The sequence below is a fragment of the Apium graveolens genome, chromosome 11 (genome assembly GCF_009905375.1).
Source record: "Apium graveolens cultivar Ventura chromosome 11, ASM990537v1, whole genome shotgun sequence".
In the NCBI taxonomy this organism is placed as follows: Eukaryota; Viridiplantae; Streptophyta; class Magnoliopsida; order Apiales; family Apiaceae; genus Apium; species Apium graveolens.
The window spans coordinates 205,706,331-205,730,757 of NC_133657.1; the positions used below are offsets into that span (position 1 = coordinate 205,706,331).

At 35.2% G+C, this 24,427-nt stretch overlaps 2 protein-coding genes across 8 annotated transcripts; one reads left to right on the top strand and one right to left on the bottom strand.

Annotated features, from left to right (window-relative positions):
* The first annotated feature begins 5,770 nt into the window (after positions 1 to 5,770).
* Positions 5,771 to 9,437, top strand: LOC141698130 (uncharacterized). 2 transcript variants are annotated; one of them, XM_074502753.1, is made up of 4 exons: positions 5,771 to 8,356; positions 8,564 to 8,617; positions 8,712 to 8,779; positions 8,972 to 9,437. In XM_074502753.1, exon 1 carries the CDS (start codon positions 5,824 to 5,826, stop codon positions 6,769 to 6,771), a length of 948 nt encoding a protein of 315 aa, XP_074358854.1. In that variant the 5' UTR covers positions 5,771 to 5,823; the 3' UTR covers positions 6,772 to 8,356; positions 8,564 to 8,617; positions 8,712 to 8,779; positions 8,972 to 9,437. The 2 variants fall into 2 exon arrangements, with proteins under 2 accessions (XP_074358854.1, XP_074358853.1); XM_074502752.1 differs by having other exon boundaries at positions 5,771 to 8,617.
* Positions 9,438 to 9,619: 182 nt separating this feature from the next.
* LOC141696933 (uncharacterized) lies at positions 9,620 to 22,063 on the bottom strand. Of its 6 annotated transcripts, none has more exons than XM_074501091.1 (5): positions 20,710 to 22,063; positions 11,400 to 11,537; positions 11,179 to 11,314; positions 10,847 to 10,887; positions 9,620 to 9,917 (listed from the first exon to the last, which is right to left on the bottom strand). In XM_074501091.1, the coding sequence occupies exons 1-3, from the start codon at positions 21,929 to 21,931 to the stop codon at positions 11,217 to 11,219; spliced, it is 1,458 nt and encodes a 485-aa protein (XP_074357192.1). In that variant the 5' UTR covers positions 21,932 to 22,063; the 3' UTR covers positions 9,620 to 9,917; positions 10,847 to 10,887; positions 11,179 to 11,216. The 6 variants fall into 6 exon arrangements, with proteins under 6 accessions (XP_074357192.1, XP_074357191.1, XP_074357189.1 ...); XM_074501090.1 differs by having other exon boundaries at positions 9,620 to 10,005; XM_074501088.1 differs by having other exon boundaries at positions 9,620 to 10,011.
* Positions 22,064 to 24,427: the final 2,364 nt, after the last annotated feature.

Below are 24,427 nucleotides of genomic sequence, written 5' to 3' on the forward strand. Positions count from 1 at the left end.
CACCCAAGAGCTTGGGATCACCTGTCCTGCTATCTGGTGGGTTATCCTCATTCGGGGGACAGGGACGCGTCTGGCACTTGGGGTGAACCGCGGCTATACCTGCGTTCGTAAATCAAGGGAGATAGCTGTAGCGGAGTGTTATCCTTGCGCAGGGAGATGCACTATCCGTGAAGTCCTACGATTACGGACGAGCCTTGGGCCTTTGCGGTTGGGCCTCATAGTTGGACATTCCTAAAGCTAGCGGAAGATGGATATCGGATGGGCTTCTACTGGGCTTAGGAGTAAGAAGTCTCAACGCGTTAGACTTCTTGTTCTACGAGAACTACGTCAGGCTTGATCCCTATATAAAGGGTACGTAGGCACATTGAGAGGGTAAGAAGTTGAGAGCTGATAAGAGAGCCACCACTTACTCTGATCAATCTCAGCCTAAAACAACCACAATCAACCATACACCGCTTAAGTTTCCGGCAAAGAACCACCGTCACAGATCTTAATTCCGGCGAGAAACCTCAATCTTTGTTGATACCAAATTCCTCCGTCAACAGAGACCAAGTTTACATTTTCAGCCTAAACTTTTGATTCTCATTTAGAAATTACAAACTACAAATTATAATATTTATAATCCTTCTTAAAAGTGAAAACACGGGAAATTAGAATTCAAAGAATAGAGAATTAAGAGACAGCCACGTCTGCCTCATGAGATTCAAAGGTTCTATAATAGCATAACAAGGGGATAATATTGTGAGATTAAAAGACTAAACTACCCCTATTTTTAAAATTTTTTAAAATTTATATAAAAGTTGTGTTTTGTGAGAATCGAACTCGGGTTTATTCATTCTTCTATACAACCTCATACCACCACACCATATTGTCACATGTGCTTTTTATCATACACATAATATGTAACTGTGCTAAAGAAATATTTTATTTAACTTTAAAAATAGCTACTTGAATTCCGCAAAAAAAATGATAGTTACTTAAATATTTGTACAATTAATTTTAAAGAACTGAATTTCAGATATAAAGTTAGGCATAATACATAAATGAATTATTATTTTATTTATTATTATTTTTTAGTTTGAAAATATATCTCATATATTTTTAACAATTTTTTAAAATAAAAAGTAATTAAAATGTATATATATAATTTTTAAAGAAAATATTAAAAATGAAAACGCCTATATATAAATAATCTAGATTGGTATTAAATATTTAGATAAGTTCGAATTATAATGAGTCAATGAATTTTAGTTTATTTTAAATTTGAAATCAGAATTTGGCTCATTGTTCAAAAAATACTCGAAATTTGACTACATAACTAGCCGAAAAACATTGTCACATTCTACGTTTAGTAAATTTAAATTACAAGTTCGACGAAAATATCTTACCAATAATGTGAAATTTTTTGATATCTTATATTAATATAAATTAATGTGTTTGAGGTATTTATAGGATCAAGTCAATTGATTATTTGTATTAAAATTACTAACTTAACTGATAGCGCAATAGTGTTTTGGGACTTGTCCAGATTTTAAAAATATTTGAAATTTGATATGAGATCTCACGAGATTTGTTAAAACTACGATGATATATTAAATCGATTTATTTTTCCCGATTTTAAAATTATTTGAAATTTGATATGAGATCTCACGAGATTTGTTAAAACTACAATGATATATTAAATCGATTTATTTTTCATTTTTCACTTAAAAAAAACGAGCATTTTAAAAAAAATTCTTTTAGATAAACAATATTTATTGATCAAGATAATATTGTACAAATATTTTGAATTATTTTAATATTTTGAATTATTCAAATAAAAATTATATCTATACTATATTGTAGCATTTGATTCAATACATTTTATACTATTTAAAAAATATATATTGTTCAATAATTTGAAGGAATTAACCAGTTCAACTAATATTTATAAAACTTTATCGAATTGAAAAATATTTAATTTTAGGAAAATAGTATACAATATTATCAAATTATTATATGAAGAAATATTAGAGTTGTAATGAAAGGAACTTTAAAATAGTTTAAATAACAATATAATTACAATTTTTCCTTCAAATTCTTGTAAAAAATCATGAACATCAATAATAAGTCTTACAATATATAATTTATTTTTATGTTACATGCATGGTTAGAGAAATCAAAAATCGGACTAGATCGGTTGAGCTACCGATTTACAATTTATCGGAAATCGGGGATTTATCGGAATGTTAAATCGGAATTAAATCGGTCATATTTTAATATTCTTTTTAAAATATATGTATTAAATATATATTACATTTGTAGTTGGGTTGGGTATTGGACATGGTTTATGGTGGACTTGACTTTGTACAGATATAGTGTGTTGTACTGCATTTTAAACAACCAAAGCATCAATTATATTATTGTATTGTTAACCCCTCATTCCATCTACCCACCCTCCTCCTCCGCCGCTTCTAATCTTTCTCATCTCTCTCCCTCTCTCTAATTCACGTTGTTTTTCTCCTACTTTTATCTCTTTCTTCTTTTATATTCTTATTTCTTTCTTCTTCTTCTTTCATAAAATACGAAGCTCTGGTTATTTCTTTAATATTTCGCCGAAGAAAATGGATCTTATAATTTTGCCTATCGACACCTTCGATAGTACCCGATCTCAACCGGATTTTGACCGATATGAAGAAAAACGATTAGTGGACCGATTCTGGCTTGTTAGATCGGAAGCCGGTTGTTTTCCGATATGTCGGCCGATAAATCGCCGAAATCGGCGATTTTTATAACACTGGTTAAATGATTGATACTCGGTCGCGTAAAAAACAGATATGGATTGTTTGTCAGTGATAATGTGAATACCATATATAAATTATTGCAATTTATTTATTACATAATTTTAATTTTTGAATAATTATAAATACATGTTATTTAAGTAATCAATTGTCTCACTAGATATTAATAATGATTATACATATACATAAATCAGATATTTAGCATATAAATAATTGAAACCATCGTAATTTTCTAAGAAATGTAACATATGATAATTCACATGCTAACATAGACACATATAACTTAATCTTATTTTGTTAAGAGTAGTGTAAAAAACTAACATTTTTCCAAATATACATACGTTAAATTTTAAAAACTAACATTTTTCATTAAAATCGACTTTTATGTTAACAGTAGTGTAAATTTTATATTATTTTATATTATGATTGCAAGTAGTTCTGAATTCAGTTATTTATTTTTTATCTTTTTAAATTGAGTAAGTTAACTGTAAGTTAGTAGAGAACTCAGTAATAATATAGACCAGTTATATAGTTTATTTAAATGAAATTCAAAATTTTTGGTCAACTCTGTATTCAACATATATGTTAGTTTTTAACTTTTTCTTTGTAAACATACCAACGACATTCTACATATTAAGTTTATTTGTTTCATTTTAAACGTACACCGACTACCCTGTTTATAATCATTCATTAAATACAATTATACAACGCAAACAAGAATACATATATTTTTCTTAATAAGCTATATTGCAAACGTTGTGTAATTTAGTAATGTCTTATATGAAAATGATACACAGATAAATACGTTAGACATTATACAATATTTACAAATAAGAATATAACTAAAAACATTATAATTACATTCATAAAAAAATTCTAGAAAATAACCCGTGCCTCGCACGGGTTATTATGCTAGTTTATTATATATATTGGAAATCGTAAAAGTTGCATCAACTTGATTAAAATACTTAAGATCAATACTTACCTTCTTTTAATTGATGATTGGCGCTTTTGACAACCCAAAATTTTAAATTTTAAATGTGGATAGCAGAATACAAGCTGAACCTGCAAGAGCAAGAAACAAAGGGAGAAAAAATATGCAAAATCACACACACAAATCATATGTTATAGTTAATGATGCAAATGAAAATACAGAGCATATAAGAAAAACACAAAATTCTTATGCTATATTCAAATAAGTTTGCAAATCTATGTTCTTTATCTTGTCAACCTGAACGGAAGTAAAACACGTGTTCCTAAATCCATTACATGCAGGATTTGTAGGATTTACAAAGGTTTTTAGGAGTTATAGAAATCTGAAATCTATCCAAGTGATTTTCAATATATTAGAGACAAACATTATTGTACTTGACATAAAAGTAAATAGGCTACAGACCTTGCAAAATCCAATAAATTATAGATTAGCAAGATTGAGCCAAAATTTGAGGTGAATATATCGGCTTAAGTAAAACACACCAGAGAGAAACAATTCAAAACAACAGGGAATAACTTATAACTTTATTATCTTATACCAACTCCTTTTATGCTAATTATTTAATAATTTTATTTGTACAATTCAGGTTTTGCCAATTAAGTTAGAATAAAGTGCAGTAAACAGAGAACTAAGAGAACTGAACTATCATGTAAAATAGTAAAATGAGAGGTGTTCCCTTTCTCGGACCCTTGTCCCACACATTGCTCCCAGTGTATTGGTCTCCGTTAGAATTGTTGTCCATAATTGACACGACCTCACGGGATCAACAAACGGCAATGCAGTCCGTAGATATGTAATCAGAACAATTAGGGGTCGTTGTTTCGCCAAATTCTGGAATCAGGTATGGGTTTCAGTCAATTTTATACCGATTCCTTAAACCCCTGATTTTTCATACCTTGGTAGGGAGGTGGGTACGAGGGGTATGAGTATCAACTTTAATTTTATTATTTTAATTTCTGTTTAATCAATTACATAGATATGTTTGGTACTAAAAAAATCTATGAGCCTGAAATATATTAAAATAATAATAAATTTAATTAAAATATAATTATTGACTTAATATATTTAAATTAAAAATATTTATTGCAGTAATCAACCAAACACATCATATCAAACATGATACCTAATACTCATAGCACTCTAACCCATTCCTGATTCCAACTGATACCATATATTCAACCAAACGACCTCTTATATGGATGAGGGTGAGAATTGCGAGAAAATAGTTTGAACAATTGTGAGAGGAACAATTGTGAGAGGTTCCACGTCACCCGCTGAAATCTTACTTTATATAGATATATGGATTCTTTAAATATGATGGATTTGTAAAATAATGAATGAATAGATATATTATTCACATTAGCTAAAGTCAAAATTTTACATAAATTAATAAAAATCCAAAACATATTCTTAGTGGATAATAAAAAAATATTTTAATAATTATTTATAAGAGAAAAAATGACTATTTGATTTTTCAGTCTATTCGGTTCGGACCAACCGAATGCTCGGCCCTATCTGCAGGTACATCAATTTATCAACTTCACATCCCCATTTTAGATTTCCAGGGCTTGTTTGCATCGGTTATTTCATTATTATCAAATTAGGACTTTTTATTTGTTGTCATCTGCTGTTAATTGAAGATTAATCGATCAAATCAAAATTTTACATAAATTAATAAAAATCCAAAACATATTCTTAGTGGATGATAAAAAAAATATTTTAATAATTATTTACAGTTTCTATATGTAATAAGTTATGTTTAATTTTATTATGTATTAAAAAAATATTAAAACAAAATTTCAAAAGCTTTTTAAATCACAATTAAAAAAGTCAAACACCTTAATATATGTGAGGTTTATTTGGGTTAGAGGTTTTCAGGTTTGGGCTGCGCCAAAATTAACCCAAAAAACTGCCTGCATGGGCTGGGGTTAGGGTTTAGAAAAAGTATAAAAGGGATGGAATCGGAGAAAACGGAGAAGGTTTATTTTTGTTGGCATCTTTGTTTTTAATTTGAAAAATTTATCAGCTGTTTTTCTTTGCGGGTTTGTAATGGGCAACAAAAAGGGCAGGGGCAAAGGCAAGGGCAAAGAGGAAGGCGGCGACGTATTGAAGCTTATCAATAAGGTTGATCATAATGAGAAAGAGTTTCTGGAATTTGTTTGTGCAACTCCTTCCGACGAGGAGATGAACACAAAGTTCATCCCTCAACCTAGCTTCGATACTCCTTCGATAACTTGGTTTTTAGATGGTCGTAATTTGACGAAGACGATAAACCCTGACTGGGCAGAAGCTTGGGACCAATTTTGTGTCTTTAAAGGCTTGGATTGGTTTGAGTCTGACTTTAATTTCCAGACTGTGGAGGTGCAAAAGGAGGGCATTGAATTTATGGTGGATTTTGTGAGGAAGGCTTGGAGAAGTTTAATGTACAAGAAGTATGAATATGCTTTACAAAAAAAGAAAAAAGAAGAAGATGAAATTGATGAGTTGAAAAGACAAGTTGAATTCATTGAAGGCCAGACAGACAAAGGCAAGGGCAAACTAAAAATAGAACAAGCTATTCATGGTGGTGGTGAGAGTGGAGAAGGAGAGACGGTGGATGAAGTGAAAGACGATGAGGGAGTTGTAAAGGCTGCGGGAGCGGAAGAGAAAGAGGGGGTGAAAGAAGCGAAGGAGGATGAGGGAGATGTAGAGGTTGCAGGAGCGGAAGAGAAAGAGGGGGTGAAAGAAAAAGTGGTAGAAGTTCAGGCTGATTGGAGGGCGGCTGGGGACGATGATGTTGGTGATAACACCATTATTGAGATGACGGATGAAGCAAAAGAGGATAAGGCAAGTGTAGAGGCTGATGACACTTTAGGTTTCTTGTTCACCCCGGGATCTCTTGTTGCCTTTCCTTTTTATGAAGATAGGGATAATATGGTGTATTACGGTGGTCCTTTTTCACTTAAAGATTGGATGCTTAAGCATAGGTCTCCCGACTCCAGGTGGTTGTCGTCGTGACCTGATATGGGATTGAATAATGTACATTGGAGTGGGAATAGGTTGAAGAGGGAATCTTCAACGGTCATGCAATCACTACTATCAGCTGTCTTGGATTACCATGAGCATTATGGCCCTCACGGCAATTTGTCGAATCATGCGAATATTATATTTTTACAACGCGTCGACAGTTTTGGGGGATCCCAGAAAGTTTGGTTCCAAATCCAACTTCCGGAACCAAATAGTCTTGAGCCAAATATTCTTAATGATCAGTTTGAAGTGACCACGTATTTGAATAAAGACATGGTAGAAGTTATTCGGGTCTTCAGGGAAATTCTTGAGGGTAGGGACTTGGATGTTGAAATGAAATATTTGTTGAATGTTCTTTTGAAAGCCTATCCTTTCAATGGCAATGACAAAACGTTATGGAAAACAAAAGTCCTCCGCAACTTTACCGGCTTTTGGTGTGGCCAACAGCGCGTAAGCTTCCTTGTCAATGTTTATTATAATTGGATGTGCGACCCAGAAAAGTCCGCGAGGCTCTCTCTAGCCATTCGAAACGTTCGATCGATGCCTATGGTGTCTTCTGAAGTTAAGTGCCTTGACTGGATAAAAAAGATTTCAACCGATTCAATTTTCTACAAGACTCTCATTTTTTCCCAGAAAGTTTCTGAAGACCAGGAAGATGATGCCCCAAAGCCTCAATATTCTGAGGGGAGCGCAGAAATGGCCCTCAAATATATGAGGGATACACTGCATCATTATCGGCAGACTCTTGGAGGTGGTTCAATGAAGATACGCCAGATTGAGATTTATCTCTCTAACCTCTTCGAAGGTTTCATTTTAGCTCTGTACATTGGCATTTGTAAGGGTGCGATCTATTTAGGCTAGTTATCAAATTATCAGTCGTATTTTATCTTTGATGATTCAGTTGTAGAAAAGAAACAATAGTTTTGACCATTTAAGTGAGATTTAGTTATGACTTTGATTTTTGGATGCAAGTTTTTCTTCCTTCAACTTTCCCTCTTATTTTATTCTACTTTTTTTCCTGGCAAATTAACTATTCATTAACAGGCAGTAGCTAATAGAATATTGTAGTAGATTGAATTGGCTCTGTCGTAACTTGAATAATTTTAATCATTTAAAGAACTCTTATTGGTAGAAGGTTAGAAAGGAATTTGATCCGGAAAGATGGGTAGAGGAGACCTGCACTTGGCAGGTAAATCTTGTTAAAAAAAGGCCCCCTCGACCGAGATGACATTAAGTTTCTCAACGGCCAATGTGTTCTGCCCAAACAAGAGCAGCTCATTGCCACGATTGAGGAACTGGAACCAGACCCCCAAGACTCTTTCTTCACTGATAGGTTTAGAGAAATTTTCCATTTGGGAGGCTGCTTTTTCAGCTATGTGGTCACTGCCTGGCTTACTAGTATTCACGCCAACAGTCAACCTAATTGCCGTGGTGTCTGGATCAAGGTTTCTGAGGAGCTCCCCGGTTCTGAACATCCTCCCCAGCCTCATGTCCGGACTTTAGCTTCTTTCTGCTACAAAATTCGCACTAAATTTAGATGTGACGATTATTTCATCCGCTGCTGTGGTTCCAGACTGTATGTCCTCTCACCATCTGTTTTTCTAGATGTGCTGTTGTTTCCAGTATTTTCTGTTTTTCTAAACTGCTTTCGTGCATTGAAAAGCCCTTGTGCGTTCTTCTTGCATTGTACCTCAAAATATCATCTTTTTCAGCCCAAAATTAATGTTAACTCCCACCCTTTTTCCATATGAATACTCTCTCATTTTTCTGTTCCACTCCTCAGAACCATAAAGAACACACTCACCTTTCTCTTCAACAACAATCCCCATCTCAAAAGGTGATTTTTTTATCAACACCCTTTTTTTATTTATCATTATGATGGTTTTTTTAGCTTAATATGTTGTTTTTCTGATATAAGTTGGTTTTTTTAGGGAATTTTGAAGCTTGGTTTGTATCTTGTTGGAACCCCCATTGGAAATCTTGAAGATGTTACTCTTCCGTTAGTTCTCTGTACTAATTAGTATTTTTGTTTTACTAAACTTGTTTCTTTTGCAAGGTCATCAACGTAGTCAATTTCGAGTTTCGGGTTGTGTTTGTGTTTGTAAATGTGTTGTTCTTACTTCTCATGCTTGTTTTGGTATATGATTATGATAACATTTAGGAAATGAATTACAAACCTTTTTTTTTGCAGATCTTTAATTTCTTAAAAATGAGGATTCATGGATATGGATCCGAAATTGGACACGGGTGCGGGAATTCGACATATAACCTTTATATATGTTAAATTATATACCTACATTTTATATATTTTAACTTTGTAAAATAGTGTCTTTTACCAATATAAAGACATATACTTGCTGTTTCTTTCAAACCAATGCTCCAAAAGAATAGCATGGAAATCAGTAATTTCTAGACATCCCTCGCTTAAAAATAAGTTGTGAGGTTTTGTAAATCATTTAAAACTATATTACTGGAAATAGAAGTGTCCAGATTTCAGTTGAAGGATCCGACTCAGATCTCATACCCACACCCATGTCATGTCCGAGGTTTTTACTTCATTGAACTGCATGTTATGTAATGTTGAGTGCGTCACTTGATTCACTAGCAAAATGATAATTTCTCATTAGTTCAAATTATTTGCTTCATTCTTTCAGAGATATTATTTGCTTCATTTTGTCTTTCATTGTTCAAATTTGTAATGCTTTTTCGATGCTTGAGACATGGTGTGCATATAGTTTAAAGTTGTAACCGTGGGCTGATTTTAATAGCCTACAATTGTTCAAGTTTTTTTTTAATAAAACGTACTTGCATTCATTAAACCATCTCATCAGGAGAAAGATTACAAGCAATAAAATCAGGAGCTATCATGCCATTCCTACAGATCTGACATAGAATAAGAAATCTGTGCTATTAGGTGAGCTATCCTATTCGCAGATCGATGTACAAAAATAACCAACACGTCATAAAAGTGTTTAATTAACTCACTACAATCCTCTGCAACTGTGTCAAACATTGATGCGCCTAGATTTCCATCACTACATCCACAAGCATCTTGGAATCCACAAGCATCTTAGAATCGTAATTGCCTCTCGCCTTGACAAAAGCTCCAAACTCGTCTCGAATTACACATCCAAGCCCTACATATCCAACACCGGGAACACAAACAGCGTCTACATTGATTTTAACTCACCCAGGTGGTGGTTTAGACCAGGTTCTCGAGCTGCCCTGTTGCTGAGATTGAGTGTATTTTGTTACCCTCTTCTGAGCATTCTTCCAATCACTTAACATATTCTTCCAATCATTTCAATTAAATTGTCGAAACCGAACCACATGTGCAACCCTATTCATATTTAAAAGTCTCTCTCCTCTCGTCTATTCATTTTTTATTAGCATATATCACTTTTCTCAACTTCAATTTACACAAGTATTGTTTAAAAAGTAGATTAAAAATAGATAGAGATTAATTTGAGAAGGATTGTTGAAGTGAGAACACGTATTTGTATCTTAAATCACTCGGAACTCATTTAATAATTATTTTTATGAGAATAATGCTAGGTGACTCTCGGAGTTGCTCTAACCGCGACTCTATAGCAGCATGCAAATTGATTTCAACCTTTATTCCTGATGAGCAGTCCGCATAGATAGGCAAAATATTATGCGTAAAGAAATAGTTTCAGTGGGTATTTTGTCGTTCTAGATCAAAGATTCAAAGTGCAGTCCCTAGATTACTACTTTACTAATTAGCTAATTCTGCAATTCTTGTGCTGAAAGTTGATTGTAAAAACCAGAGCAATGCAGCAGCGAAGTTGTTACTAATCTTGGAGAAACAGAGTTTTACGGTAAATGCTAAAATTAAATATCAATATATTATTCTATTTTATATGCAGCAGCGAACTAGAAAACATGTAATAAGATTAAATACCTACCGACTGACCAAAATTTATAATATTTCAACTTTAACATGATAGTATTGAATAGTTTAGCATAAAATAATAAACTTTTGCAAGCATGAAATAGTTTAGCTACAAAAAATAAGTCAAAAGTATGCAAGTCAAGTTCGTCTAACCTTCGAGTGCCACTTTTAAAAGTGCCAGGTCCCATAAGTTTCTGCAATTTACAAGAATTTATTAGGTTATTATGTGAAAAAAAAACTTGGTTTATTTGCAAAAAAAAACATATATAATATATATACAATATCAAGTTCAATGGCTTTTTTTTAACCAATATGCTATTTTTCTGCTTTTAGTTGCATAGTAGATTTATCATTAATTTTACCAAATACACTACATATCAACCATCAGCAGTTTTAAACAGCAAATACCAAACAGATTCTACAGTAAATGATTTCAATACAACCTGCAATTTTAACCCATTAAAATTTTAGCACCATCTTCATACATTAACTTGCTGAGAGCATTCACTATATATATTTTTGCCTAGGCTTTTTGGGCCAAGGCCGCCGCCTCATAGGCTTTCAAGAGTTCGTCCTTCTTTGCCAACTCAGCTTTTAACCTGATGATTTCCTCTTCAGGAGCTGCAATTGAAAACCCAATTCATTCAATTCACATACTCATTTACTCAGAAGTTCTAGATGTGTTCATGCGACAATTCAGTTTTACCTGCTACACTCTTCTCCAGGATGCAATTCCCTTGTCCCTTACCCCCACCACCATGTTCATGATGGCTCTGCTCAACTTTGAGGACCTTTCTCTCTTTTGTAACCACATGATTTTTCTTCATAGGTGTCTTAACCCATGCTGCATTACAAAGGTGAAGAACCATTAATACATCAAATAAGAAACTTATGATTTCTTAATTTCATGTTTGTACTCTGAAGAAGTAGCAAATTCATGATTCTGCAACGTGGAAGGGAAAACTCCTCAGCTAGGAGTACAAATAACAAGAAAGCCTATATTAAAACGAGAAAAAATACACTACTGAAGAGACAATTATCACCATTGTTAAAAAGACGGAAGTTCAACTCCAACTAAAAGTAAACAACAGATATCGATGCCCACCATCTTATGGACAACAAAGACCGACAGCTTGTTGGGATAGAGGGAAATGAAGGGAAGGGGTGGAAGAGCCCTTATTTCAAATGCACGAAAGCAGTTTAGTCATTCAGCCGGAGGGGGGGACCAACTTAAACAACCATGCTCATTGTTCTACATAAGCAGGCCATGCATGTTACATGCAATTCTAGAAAATGACAGAAAAAATTGCAAAACAAACTTGTAGAACTAAAACAACCATGCTCTTTGTTCTACATAAGCAGACCATGCATGTTACATGCAACTCTAGAAAATGACAGAAAAATTTGCAAAACAAACTAGTAGAACAATGCCAACTCTGAAGAAAAAAAAGAATAGTAAGATTATTGAGAAACTATGATCTGCAACAACAATGTCACAACACTTGAGCACAACAGCTAACAACAAAAATTTATCCATTTTGATCCGTATATGTTAGGAATAGCTCTACATCAGTATTATATAAGTAGTAATAAGAGTGTATTAGTAAGAGTAGTTGTGTCTTTTCCATTTAAAGAGTTAGTTCAGGAAGTTGAGTCTATAAATATATTTGATAGAGTCTTGTAATGGAGATTATGCATTATGAATATATGAAAATGGAACTTGTTCCACAAGTCTCTCTCTTCTCTCTCTAGGGTTTCTCTCTAGAAATCTATCTTCTTTTTCAAGTTACCATCTGATTCTGTCTCTCTCTCTACAATTTCTGACTCCATCTCTCTGTTTCTGCCTCTAATCTGTTGTTTCTCTCTGTTTCTTTGCTATATCTAGCTGTTATCTCTCTCATTTAACTAGAAAATACCAAAAACAGTTACAAACTAGTTCAGGAACCACCAATTCCTGACAAATTGGTATCAGAGCTTCAGATTTTGTTCAATCCACTGCTTCAACTGTGTTGTGCACTCAAATCCGAGCCGATCAAGCTTAGGTTAACAGATCAGAACTTTAGTATTTCTCATCTCAGGTGCTTCCTTTCAATCTCTGTTCTCAGATGTGTTCTTAATCTGTTGAAATAAGAGGCTGATTGTATTGTTACTGCTTATTCAGTTGCATTTAGACTCAATTAGTGTTAGTAGCTGTTATTGAAGAAAAGTACAAAAATATTAGGTTAAGTTCTGCTTCGTGTTGTTAGTAATTCGCATAGTCTGTTAGTGCTTATACTGGTTGTTAAGTGTTGAAAAAGTATTCATAGAAATAGGAAACCAGATCGGCAAGTTTGTTAGCTCATGTCCCAACAATTACAAAGGTATCTGGCGAGAATATATGCGAATCAGAGTCACTATTGACATTGCAAAACCCCTGAAGAGAAGAATGAAGGTGCGTAAATCTGGAAACGAGTGGAGCTGGATTACATTTAAATATGAAAACGTCCCAACGTTTTGTTTCATATGCGGAGTCCTTGGGGATTCGGATAAATTTTGCAGTAGATTGTTTGAAATTCCAGAGAATGAGGTCACAAGGCCATACGGTGTATTGATGAGAGCTCCTTTGCGTCGTCCTAATATGATGTTCGGATCAAAATGGCTAAGAAATGGAGTACAAGATGATGCATTCAGAGGCATGGAGGCAGGTGGAGCGTCTGGATCAAACAATGATCTAGCAGCTGAGGTCGACATCAGGACTCCTACAATGACGGGGGGATTGATCACAGCAAAAAATTAGGAGATACAGTTGAACAGAATCAGATAATGGGAGAGAAATCAGGAGTTTTAAATTCATTGGATAAGGCTGAAGGCGGGAAAACAAAGACAGGTGTAAAAAGCGTGATTTTAGAAAATAAAAAAAGGACAGATGCAGGATTTGACAATGAATTGGGCCTAAATACAGAACTGGGGCAGGAATCGGATTGTGAGGAGATAACTGGAATGGAGCAGGACAATGTCAATGGGCCAAAAAACGTATATGGGGCGGGTTCCGATCTTCGGGCCCGCCTGGAGTAATGAGTATCCTTAGCTGGAATTGCCATGGGCTTGGGGCCCCATGGACTATACAATTCCTTAAAGATTTAGTGTCCCAGAAAAAACTAAAATAGTATTTTTATGTGAAACTCTTTGTAAAAAAGATAAAGTTGAAAAAGCAAAAAAAGCGATTGGTTTTGAAGGTATGCTAGCTGTGGATTGTCAGGGGCAAGGAGGAGGAATAGCGTTGCTAAGGAGAGATAAGGAGGAGGTAGTTTTACAAAGCTATAGTATTAATCATATCGATGTAGTGGTGTCTATTCCGGGTTGGAATCAATTCAGGTTAACGGGGTTATACGGCGAGCCAAACAGGACTAAAAGGAAAAGTACTTGGGACCTTATACGTCATCTGCATAGTCAAAATCATTTGCCTTGGTGTCTAATAGGCGATATGAATAATGTTCTTAGTCAAGATGATAAAAGAGGAGGTCGATCATACCCTCCATGGTTGATTCGTGGCTTTCAAGAGGTGTTAGATTCATGTGAGCTCCAAGATATGGAATTACAGGGTTATCCGTTTACATTTGAAAGAAGTTATGGGACAGACAAATGGACAGAGATTCGCCTCGACAGAGCTTTGATTTCAAAATCGTGGTCAGAGTGTTACAGGGATGCCAAGCTAGTCAACCTAAAAACTTCTACCTCAGATCATAGCCCAATTATATTGGAGCCGAAGACGGTGTGTACATCCCCAAGCAACAGAAGAATGAAGTTTGAAAACGCGTGGTTGCGAGAACCCGTGTGCAGAAAAATAGTGGAGAACTCTTGGAATAAAGTCCATAATGCTTCGTTCCAGGTAAAGCTTAAAATGTGCCTAGAGGAGGTATCTGCTTGGGGTTCTGAATTTACTGGGAACTTCAAACAAAGAATCTCGAGAATAAAAATATTAATTCATTGTACAAAAGGTGCTAGAAATGAGGAAGCAGTCCGAAGATACCAGGAGGCAACAAAAAGCTTGACAGAGGTCCTCACTCAACAGGAGGTTTTCTGGAGATAAAGATGTAAACATATATGGCTGAGAGAAGGAGACCATAACTCTAAGTACTTCCATGCTATGACAAAAGCCAGAAGAAGAAATAATCACGTTGAAAATTTGCTTAATGAGGATGGTATCTCAGTAGGGTGGAATGACGGTCTCGAAGACTTGATGGTTCAGTATTTTAAAAATCTATTCAGGGCATCTGATAATAGATGGGAGGAAGTCATAGACTGCATCACGAGTACAATAACGGAAGAACAAAATGCAAGCTTGATTCGTCCGATAGAAGATGGCGAGGTAAAGCAGGCCCTATTTCATATGCACCCGGATAAATCTCCGGGCCCAGACGGTATGAGTCCTGGCTTCTATCAAAAATTCTGGAACATTGTAAGTCTAGATACTATTGATATAGTGAAACATTTTTTCTCGTCGGGTAATTTTGTCGACCAAATGTCTGCCACTAATATTGTGCTTGTGCCTAAGAAGCGGAATCCAAATAATGACAGACCTTCGTCCAATTTCTTTATGTAATGTGTCCTATAAAATTATCTCAAAAGTATTGGTGAATCGTCTCAAAGTGGTGATTGATCACATTATTTCAGAATCTCAAAGTGCATTCATCCCGGGCCGCCTAATTTCTGATAATATCATGATATCATATGAGATAATGCACTATATGAAGAGGAAAACGAAAGGCAAAATAGGGTGGATGGCACTTAAATTGGACATGAGCAAGGCGTATGACCGCGTCGAGTGGAATTTTGTAGAAGCAGTCCTGCTTAAAATGGGGTTCAATGAGCATGTTGTGAGTTTGTTTATGAATTGCATGAAATCAGCTAGATATAAAAATTACTCATGCAGGTAGAGAATTTGGGGACATAGTGCCTGAACGCGGATTACGTCAAGGTGATCCACTGTCTTCGTACTTATTTCTGTTATGTATGGAGGGACTTTCTGCACTTATAAAAAAGTTTGAAAACAGAGGTCTGATCAGAGGGGTCAAAGTAGCTCGAGGAGCTCCTTCTATCACCCATCTCTTTTTCGCGGACGACAGCTACGTTTATTGTCGTGCAACAAGTGACGAAGCTTCTCAGGTCATGACTATGCTATCCGTGTTTGAAAAAGCTTCAGGACAGAAAATCAATATTGAGAAATCAAATGTGTTTTTCAGTCGTAATGTGCAGGATGTGGTGAAAAGGGATATATTGCAGATCACTGGCTTTATGGAGGCGTCAGCTTCTACCCAATATCTGGGCTTGCCTAACTGTATGGGTAGGAATAAAACTGCAATCCTGGGATATTTGAAAGACAGAGTAAGAAATCGAATTCAAAGTTGGGATGGCAAGCTGTTGAACAGAAGTGGCAAGGAGATACTTTTGAAAACGGTATCTCAATCAATTCCTAAATACGCAATGAGCGTTTTTCTGATTCCTCTAGAGATGTGTAAGGAAATGGAACAAATGATGTGCGACTTCTGGTGGCAATCTTCAAGTAAGAAAAACAAGTGCATTCACTGGATGAGCTGGGGGAGAATGTGTAAACCGAAATTGTTTGGTGGAATGGGATTTAGGCATTTGCACGAGTTCAATATAGCGTTACCAGGGAAACAGGGCTGACGCCTAATCAATCACCCTGAAAGTCTGGTGGCTAGAATCTATAAAGCTCGATACTATTCAGATGGTGGCTTTCTCAATGCTAAATTAGGAGCGAATCCCTCGTTCATTTGGAGAAGTTTATTAGCTGCTCAAGATTTGCTCAAACAGGGACTGGGTTGCAGAGTTGGAAATGGGCAAACGGTGAGTATCTTGAATGATCTCTGAAAAACAAAAAAGTATGCTCGTTATTCAGTATGGTTGATCACAGCTGGGATGTTGACCTCATTCGTGATGTATTTGAGGAGCGGGACGCAGACATAATTATGGCAATTCCTCTACATTCTAACGAGCCGGACAAATGGTACTGGAGGAAAGAAAAGCTTGGTATTTATTCTATTAAGTCTGCCTATACGGTCATACAAGAGAATAAACCTCAGCACGATATTTGTGGTGATACTAGGTCCTGGAGAAGATTGTGGAATCTTAAAATTCCTCCAAAGGTAAAGAACTTTCTTTGAAGGGCTGCCATGAACTGTCTTCCTACTAAGGACCTATTACGAATAAAGAGGGTCAATGTAAATGACCGGTGCCCTTTATGCAATGAAGAAGTTGAGAGTATTGTTCATACTCTGATTTCATGTACGTTTGCTAGGGAGTGCTGGAATAACCTTCTGATTGATACAAACGTCAGTCCTCAGCAATCCTTTTTGCAATGGATGTTAGTCGAGCTGAATGAGTGGACAGTTGATCAAAGAAGCATGGGTATAATGTTATGCTGGTCTATATGGAAGTGCAGGAATGATGTGGTTTGGAAACAAAAGGGTATGGAAGTCTGTGAAGTCGTAGCTTTGGCTAAATCGGTCCTTAATCAATGACGGGAAGCTCAGGATAAAAATTTTGACAAGTCATGGGGTCTTTTGAATTCTGATGATGGAGATGAGCTGTGGACGTTACCAACAGACAATAAGATTAAGGTAAATACCGACGCTGCGATATTTCAGGACACAAACAGCTATGCCATTGCTTTTGCTGCCAGGAACCATAAGGGCGAGCTAATTCATGCACATTCCAGCTGCAGGCCAGGGAGAATTACTCCAGAATGCGCATAAACAGTTGGCATTAGGGAGGTATTAAGTTGGATCAAAGACAGGAATTTGGCTGAGGTAACAGTGGAAACGGATTGTCTTGTCGCAGTCCAAGCCATTAGAAGTTCGAAGCAAATGCTTTCATACTTCGGGAGGTTGGTTAATCAGTGCAAGGAGCTCTTAATAGAGTTGTCAAACAAAGGTGTAACCCTTAGATTTATAAAACGTTCCGCGAATAATTTCGCGAATAATTTAGCTCATACACTAGCGAGCTCTAGTTATTCCATAGCTGAACATACTTGGGAGCCGAATGTGGCTTACCCTGATCTTATTCATGTTCTTAAAAACGATCTGAAGTAATAGAAGTTTTCTTTCTTTTGGCAAAAAAAAAAGTGTGGAGAAGGTGAATTGTGGTGTGATCTATGGTGTATTGGTGTACTTCGGTGGTGTTGTGATTGTGTACTGCTGTTGTGCAAGTACTGGTGTGATTTTTGTGCAAAACTAAGTAGTGCAATGGAGGTGTTTGATATTTCTCCCGAGTGAACTGAACTACTGTTAGAATTGTGGAGTGATATGCAGTTTTGAAGTGTGTAACAGTTGTTTGAGTAATTGCCTAAGCGAAGTGAATGTGAATTGATTTAGTATCTAGAAGTAAAGGTACTCAAGTTTATTACTGAGATTGAAATTGTAGTATTGTTGTGTGTCAGCTGTGGTTGTGGTCTGGTGTGATTGATGAACATTGCTGGTTTTGGTAAGTAAGTGAGATTGAGGATTTGATTGATCTGTTGAGTACTTGTAGTACTGGGATATTTATTGGATTCAATATCAGCAAACTGTTGTGAAGTTTTGTGTTCAGTGATTGTGCACACCAAGTGTTTGTAAAAAATTTAGTTTGAAGAAGTTGTAAGTAACTGAAGTTGAAATTGCAAGCAGAATTTGTGTTGTGTGGATAGTAAAGTTACTGAACTGCTGAAGTATTGAGACTGATCTGGAGAACAAGTGTGTGGTGGTTTGAGATAGTGTTGTGACTATTACTAGTGTTCAGAATGCCAGAGATGGAGACATTGATAAGAACAGCAGAGGATAAGGCGTTTGATGAAGCCGTGTGTATGGTACAGCAGCTAATAGCTGAATATAAAGATAAAACAAGTAAGAAACTACAGAAGCTAGAGGCTACAATAGAAGTAGCCAGGAAAATGATGGTAGAAATTTTGCATATAGGTTCAGGAGCTTGAGGAAGGATATGCAAATTTTTGTTTGGCAGAATGGAAGGAAGGAAAATGCTAGCAAGTTTAGTGACAGTCAGGTGGTTGAAGAAGCTGGAGACGAGGAATCTTTACAGGACTTGGAGCAACTGTTGGCAGTTGAAACTATTTGTGATCGTCAACCTGTCTATGATAAAGAACCTGTATATGATGAAGAATCAGGATCTAGCCAGGAGTTTTGGCCTGAGCGAGAATTTTTCTTAACAGCACTAGAAGAAGGTAACTCCAAATCATTTAACCTCTTACAATTTGAAATCTGTACAACCGAAAGATCAAAGGAGCTGGTTGAACTTTCAAAACTGCAAAGATTACAAAAGAAAAGGAGCAATAACAAGGCACCATATGGAGGTACACCATGTCAGTTGAAAGATAGAGTGAATAAGGCTTGTTTCCGTACTATCCTGAGTTTAAGGATCAACAATACGTGTGTCAGCAAGCTTGCCCAATTTTACTGACAAAAGAGGAACCTGCAAAATCCTTTGCCCACAAACCAAGCAAGGTACATGAAGATGGTTACAAACCAAAGTTGGTGGATTACCAAGGTGCTGCTGATGAAGAGTATATCAAGAGTGGTATAACAGGGGGAAGCAAGGAAGAGAGTAACATGAAGTTAAGGTCCTCTGGACTTGTACTTGGACCCATGTCCAAGATTGTTGGTAGTTACAAAGTTGGAAAGAAACAAGGTGCCAACGATGCAGTATCCTCTAGGATTTCTACCAACACGGGAGTGGTTGCTGAGGCTTTTTTTAGAAAAACGACTATCAAAGATTTTCCAACAGCTGACAATTCATATAGCTTGTGTAAGAAGTCTAGCATTATTGTTTTTGGTCAGCTGGGGCAATTGGAGGATATTATTTGCACTACCACATCACATCACAGTTGTATCAGACAATTGTTATTGATCAATTGTTAGATATTTCACATGATTGCAAATACTTTTATTTGTTCTTATTTGTTAACTCTTCTAGCGTTTTCATCATTCTCTTCAAGGGTCAGATTCTTAATTTCTTAGAATCTCAAATAAAACATTGTGGAAGGAGTTGGAACTTAGAACCTAGAACTTAGAAATCTAAAATACATAATACATTTATACATACCTGTGTGTGTATTTATATATTGTATTTATAATTTTTAATTATAATTTTTCTGTCGACTAGTCTACGACGACTAGTCGACTAGTGGGAGGTCCATTACTCGCCTCGACTCATCGACGTGACAACCATGCTCTGCATTAATTTACAAAGCAGGTGTTCATCTTTCCCATAAAAGCTACTTCAGGTATGAGACTGAAACATACAACACTTACACCTGAAGATGCAAACTGACTTTAAAAGTTAGGATCAAACCAGTCAGAATCAAGTTTTCCAGAGTTTTAGCACAACAAAAAAGCTGCAGAAAATGAATAGTATGTAAAGAACACACTGGCGGCTAGTGCAAAGAAGAGGACATACTATGTGCAAGATGGTACATACAAGGTAGGATAAAAACTCCGTTGATCAAAAAAGCTTTACTTCCTTTACACACGTCGCAAATAGTACTTGGCATAGTCTCATACATGATAAAAATGACTCAAACATAATATTAATGTCAATAAAAAATTATCAATCAATAACACTCAACCGGTCCGGTTTTGTTTAACTCGGATTACTAACCGGTTTTCATTGAAATCAGTCAAAATCGGAGAAAATCAGCCAAACTAGGACGGTGTGGGCGAGTTCTCGGGTGAGTACTTGGCTTCTTCCGGTGATTTCAAAATTTTATGGACTGACCAAGAAAATTTTACTGACATCAAGATTAGCAAGGTCGGGGCTAGCTTATCCTAGCAGTTTCTGGTATCTGAATACATATGACTACATTTCTTTTGTAGAATAACACAGCCATTATCAGGTAAGTATCAGTTAGAAAATAAGAACCGGAAACAATACCACATCTAGAAAAACAGAAAAATACCGGAAACAACAGCACATCTAGAAAAACAGGAAATAGCAGAGAACAAAGCGGAAATAGTGAGAGGACATACAGTCTGGAACCGAGCCAAAAGCACAGCAGCGGATGAAATAGTCATCACATCTAAATTTAGTGCGAATTTTATAGCAGAAAGAAGCTAAAGTCCGGAAATGAGGCTGGGGAGGATGTTCAGAACCGGGGAGCTCCTCAAAAACCTTGATCCAGACACCACGGCAATTAGGTTGATTGTTTCCATGGATACTAGTAAGCCAGGCAGTGACCACATAGCAGAAAAAGCGGCCCCCCAAATGGAAAATTTCTCTAAACCTATCAGTGAAGAAAGAGCCTTCGAGGTCTGGTTCCAGTTCCTCAATCGTGGCAATGAGCTGCTCTTGTTTGGGCAGAACACATTGGCCGTTGAGAAACTTAATGTCATTTAGTTCGAGTGGGCCTTTTTTAACAAGATTTACCTGCCAAGTGCAGGTCTCCTCTACCCATCTTGCCGGATCAAATTCATTTCCAACCTTCCACGCGTCCCGGCCTCTCAGATAGTAGAGGCAGGCATCCACATATAGAGACCCACACGGGAAGCGCATTTCATATCTAGGTGGTTGCTTACGGCAAAACATCCATTTCAGGGTATTAAGGTCGAAGCAAACAACCATTGTTGAATTCCCCACGAAAACGTACCTATCCTCAAACACGGTGGCAGAATCAAACAAGGTTGCGAAATCCATACGGTGCTGCAGCCCAAATGGAAAGGGCGGGTCAGGCAGGAGTTCCCACTTGTCCTCAATGGGATGATATCTCTCAAACAAGTTACAAGGCCTAGGCCGCCGCTGGTGACTAGAACCTGGAGGGACGGATCCGAGAACATAAATGAGGCCGTGAGCCGAGAAAACGCAAGGTGTGGCCTTAGGAGCGTTGAGGGAGGCGACAGTACAGAGCTTCTTTGGGTCCCGCTCGATGTCGATAAAACGAACAATCTGTTTTGATTCACAAGGGAAATCAGCAAGTTCATCTACCTCGTCACATAGATCAGGAATGGATCCACCCCCAATGAAGTAAATACGTGAACCCAATTGGAACATTGCAGGAGCGGTTATAAAGCAATCAATCACCTCCTCTTGCTCCAGTGCTATGATTGGAGATACAGTATCAACCACAAATCCATCACAATCCATCTCCTTTTCCTCGTACTCCGCCAGATCCACTGGGGGTTCTATCATGTATATCGACCTATTCATCTCCGGAAAATAATGCTCCACGTACAAGCATATTTTTATCCCCTTCATCCCCCTCTTTCTCCTTCTTCTAAACCCTAATTCACTCACAATCCTATATATAACAAACAAAAACACCTGATAATTTTTTTCAATTTCAGTATAAACAACCCCCAAATTCACTCAGAATAAACAAATAACCCCAGTCCAGCCCAGGCAGGCATTTTTTTGGGTTAATTTTTGCTCAGCCCAAACGTGAAAACCTCTGACCCAAATAAACTTGACATATATTAAGGTGTTTGATTTTTTTAAATGTGATTTAAAAAGCCTTTGAAATTTTGTTTTCATCTTTTTTTAATCCATAATAGAATTAAACATGACTTATTACATATAGAAACTATAAATATCATCCACTAAGAATATATTCTGCATTTTTATTAATTTATGTAAAATTTTAATTTGATCGATTAATCTTCAATTCACAGCAGATCACAACAAATAAAAAGTCCTAATTTAATGATAATGAAATAACCGATGCAAACAAGCCCCAGAAATCTAAATTCGGGATCTGAAGTTGATAAATTGATGTACGTGAAAAACAAATTTTTGTTGAAAATCTATGTAGAAGATATAAAATCTCTTATAAATAAATAGTTTTGATTTGATTCCATATTAAAATAGAAGATATAAAATCTCTTATAAATAATTATTAAAATATTTTTTTTATCATCCACAAAGTATGTTTTGGATTTTTATTAATTTATATAAAATTTGACTTTAGCTAATGTGAATATATATCTATTTATTCATTATTTTACAAAACAAGATATTTTAGGTAAATAACTGTAAGAATATATCGAAAGTTAACTTTAGAAACTTTTTACTAATATAAAATTTTAAACTCAATTTTGGATTTGGTCAAATCAAGTGTTTGGCAATTTTTTTTAAAAAATATGGATTTGGATTTGTACAAATCCATCAAATTTAAAGAATCCATATCTTAATAATAATAATAATAATAATAATATAATCTTTATATATATAAAGAAAAATTCTTAGGAGCTCCAGAATAACTCGAATCATATATATTGGCACTAGATTCTAAATTCTTAGTACGAGCAACCCATAATTATATATAATCCAATTGTCAAAAGTAGAAAAATGTTATTAATATTTATTTAAGGAAGGTAGATAATTACAATTTAAATAGATAAACTTAACCTTCAAAATTTATTTAGCAATTTCACATGCTATGCTGCAGTTGATAAAACTAAGTAAAGGGAGATGCAAAGAGGACTCTGAGAACTTTGAGAAAGAGAATTTTGCACTTGATTGGGAGGTTTAAACTTATGCATATAAATACAAGTGCTCGAAAATTTAATTGATAATTCCAGCCCGTTACAAAATCCCAGTTGAGGCATAATAATAAAAAGACTAAAGATTTCAATTTTCACGTTAGTAATAGTAATTGAACTGATAAGAGACCAAGTTTACATTTTCAGCCTAACTTTTGATTCTCATTTAGAAATTACAAACTACAAATTATAATATTTCTAATCCTTCTTAAAAGTGAAACTGATTTTCATCATAGAGTTGGTGTTTACCATCTCTTCTATATATAATAGTACAACAAGAGGATAATATTGTGAGATTAAAAAGTCTCATTGAAAAGACTAAACTACCCCTGTTTTTAAAATTTATATAAAAGTTGTGTTTTGTGGGAATCGAACTCGGGTTGATTCATTCTTCTATACAACCTCATACCACCACACCATATTATCACATGTACTTTTTATCATACACATAATATGTAACTGTGCTAAAGGAATATTTTATTTAACTTTAAAGATAGCTACTTGAATTCCGCAAAAAAATGATAGTTACTTAAATATTTGTACAATTAATTTTAAAGAACTGAATTCCAGATATAAAGTTAGGCATAATACATAAATGGATTATTATTTTTTATTATTATTTTTTAGTTTGAAAATATTTCTCATATATTTTTAACAACTTTTTATTAAAAAAAGTAATTAAAATGTATATATATAATTTTTAAAGAAAATATTAAAAATAGAATCGCCTATATATAAATAATCTAGATTGATATTAAATATTTAGATAAGTTCGAATTATAATGAGTCAATGAATTTTAGTTTATTTTAAATTTGAAATCAGAATTTGGCCCATTGTTCAAAAAATACTCGAAATTTGACTACATAACTAGCCGAAAAACATTGTCACATTCTACGTTTAGTAAATTTAAATTACAAGTTCGACGAAAATATCTTACCAATAATGTGAAATTTTTTGATATCTTATATTAATATAAATTAATGTGTTTGAGGTATTTATAGGATCAAGTCAATTGATTATTTGTATTAAAATTACTAACTTAACTGATAGCGCAATAGTGTTTTGGGACTTGTCCAGATTTTAAAAATATTTGAAATTTGATATGAGATCTCACGAGATTTGTTAAAACTACGATGATATATTAAATCGATATATTTTTCCCGATTTTAAAATTATTTGAAATTTGATATGAGATCTCACGAGATTTGTTAA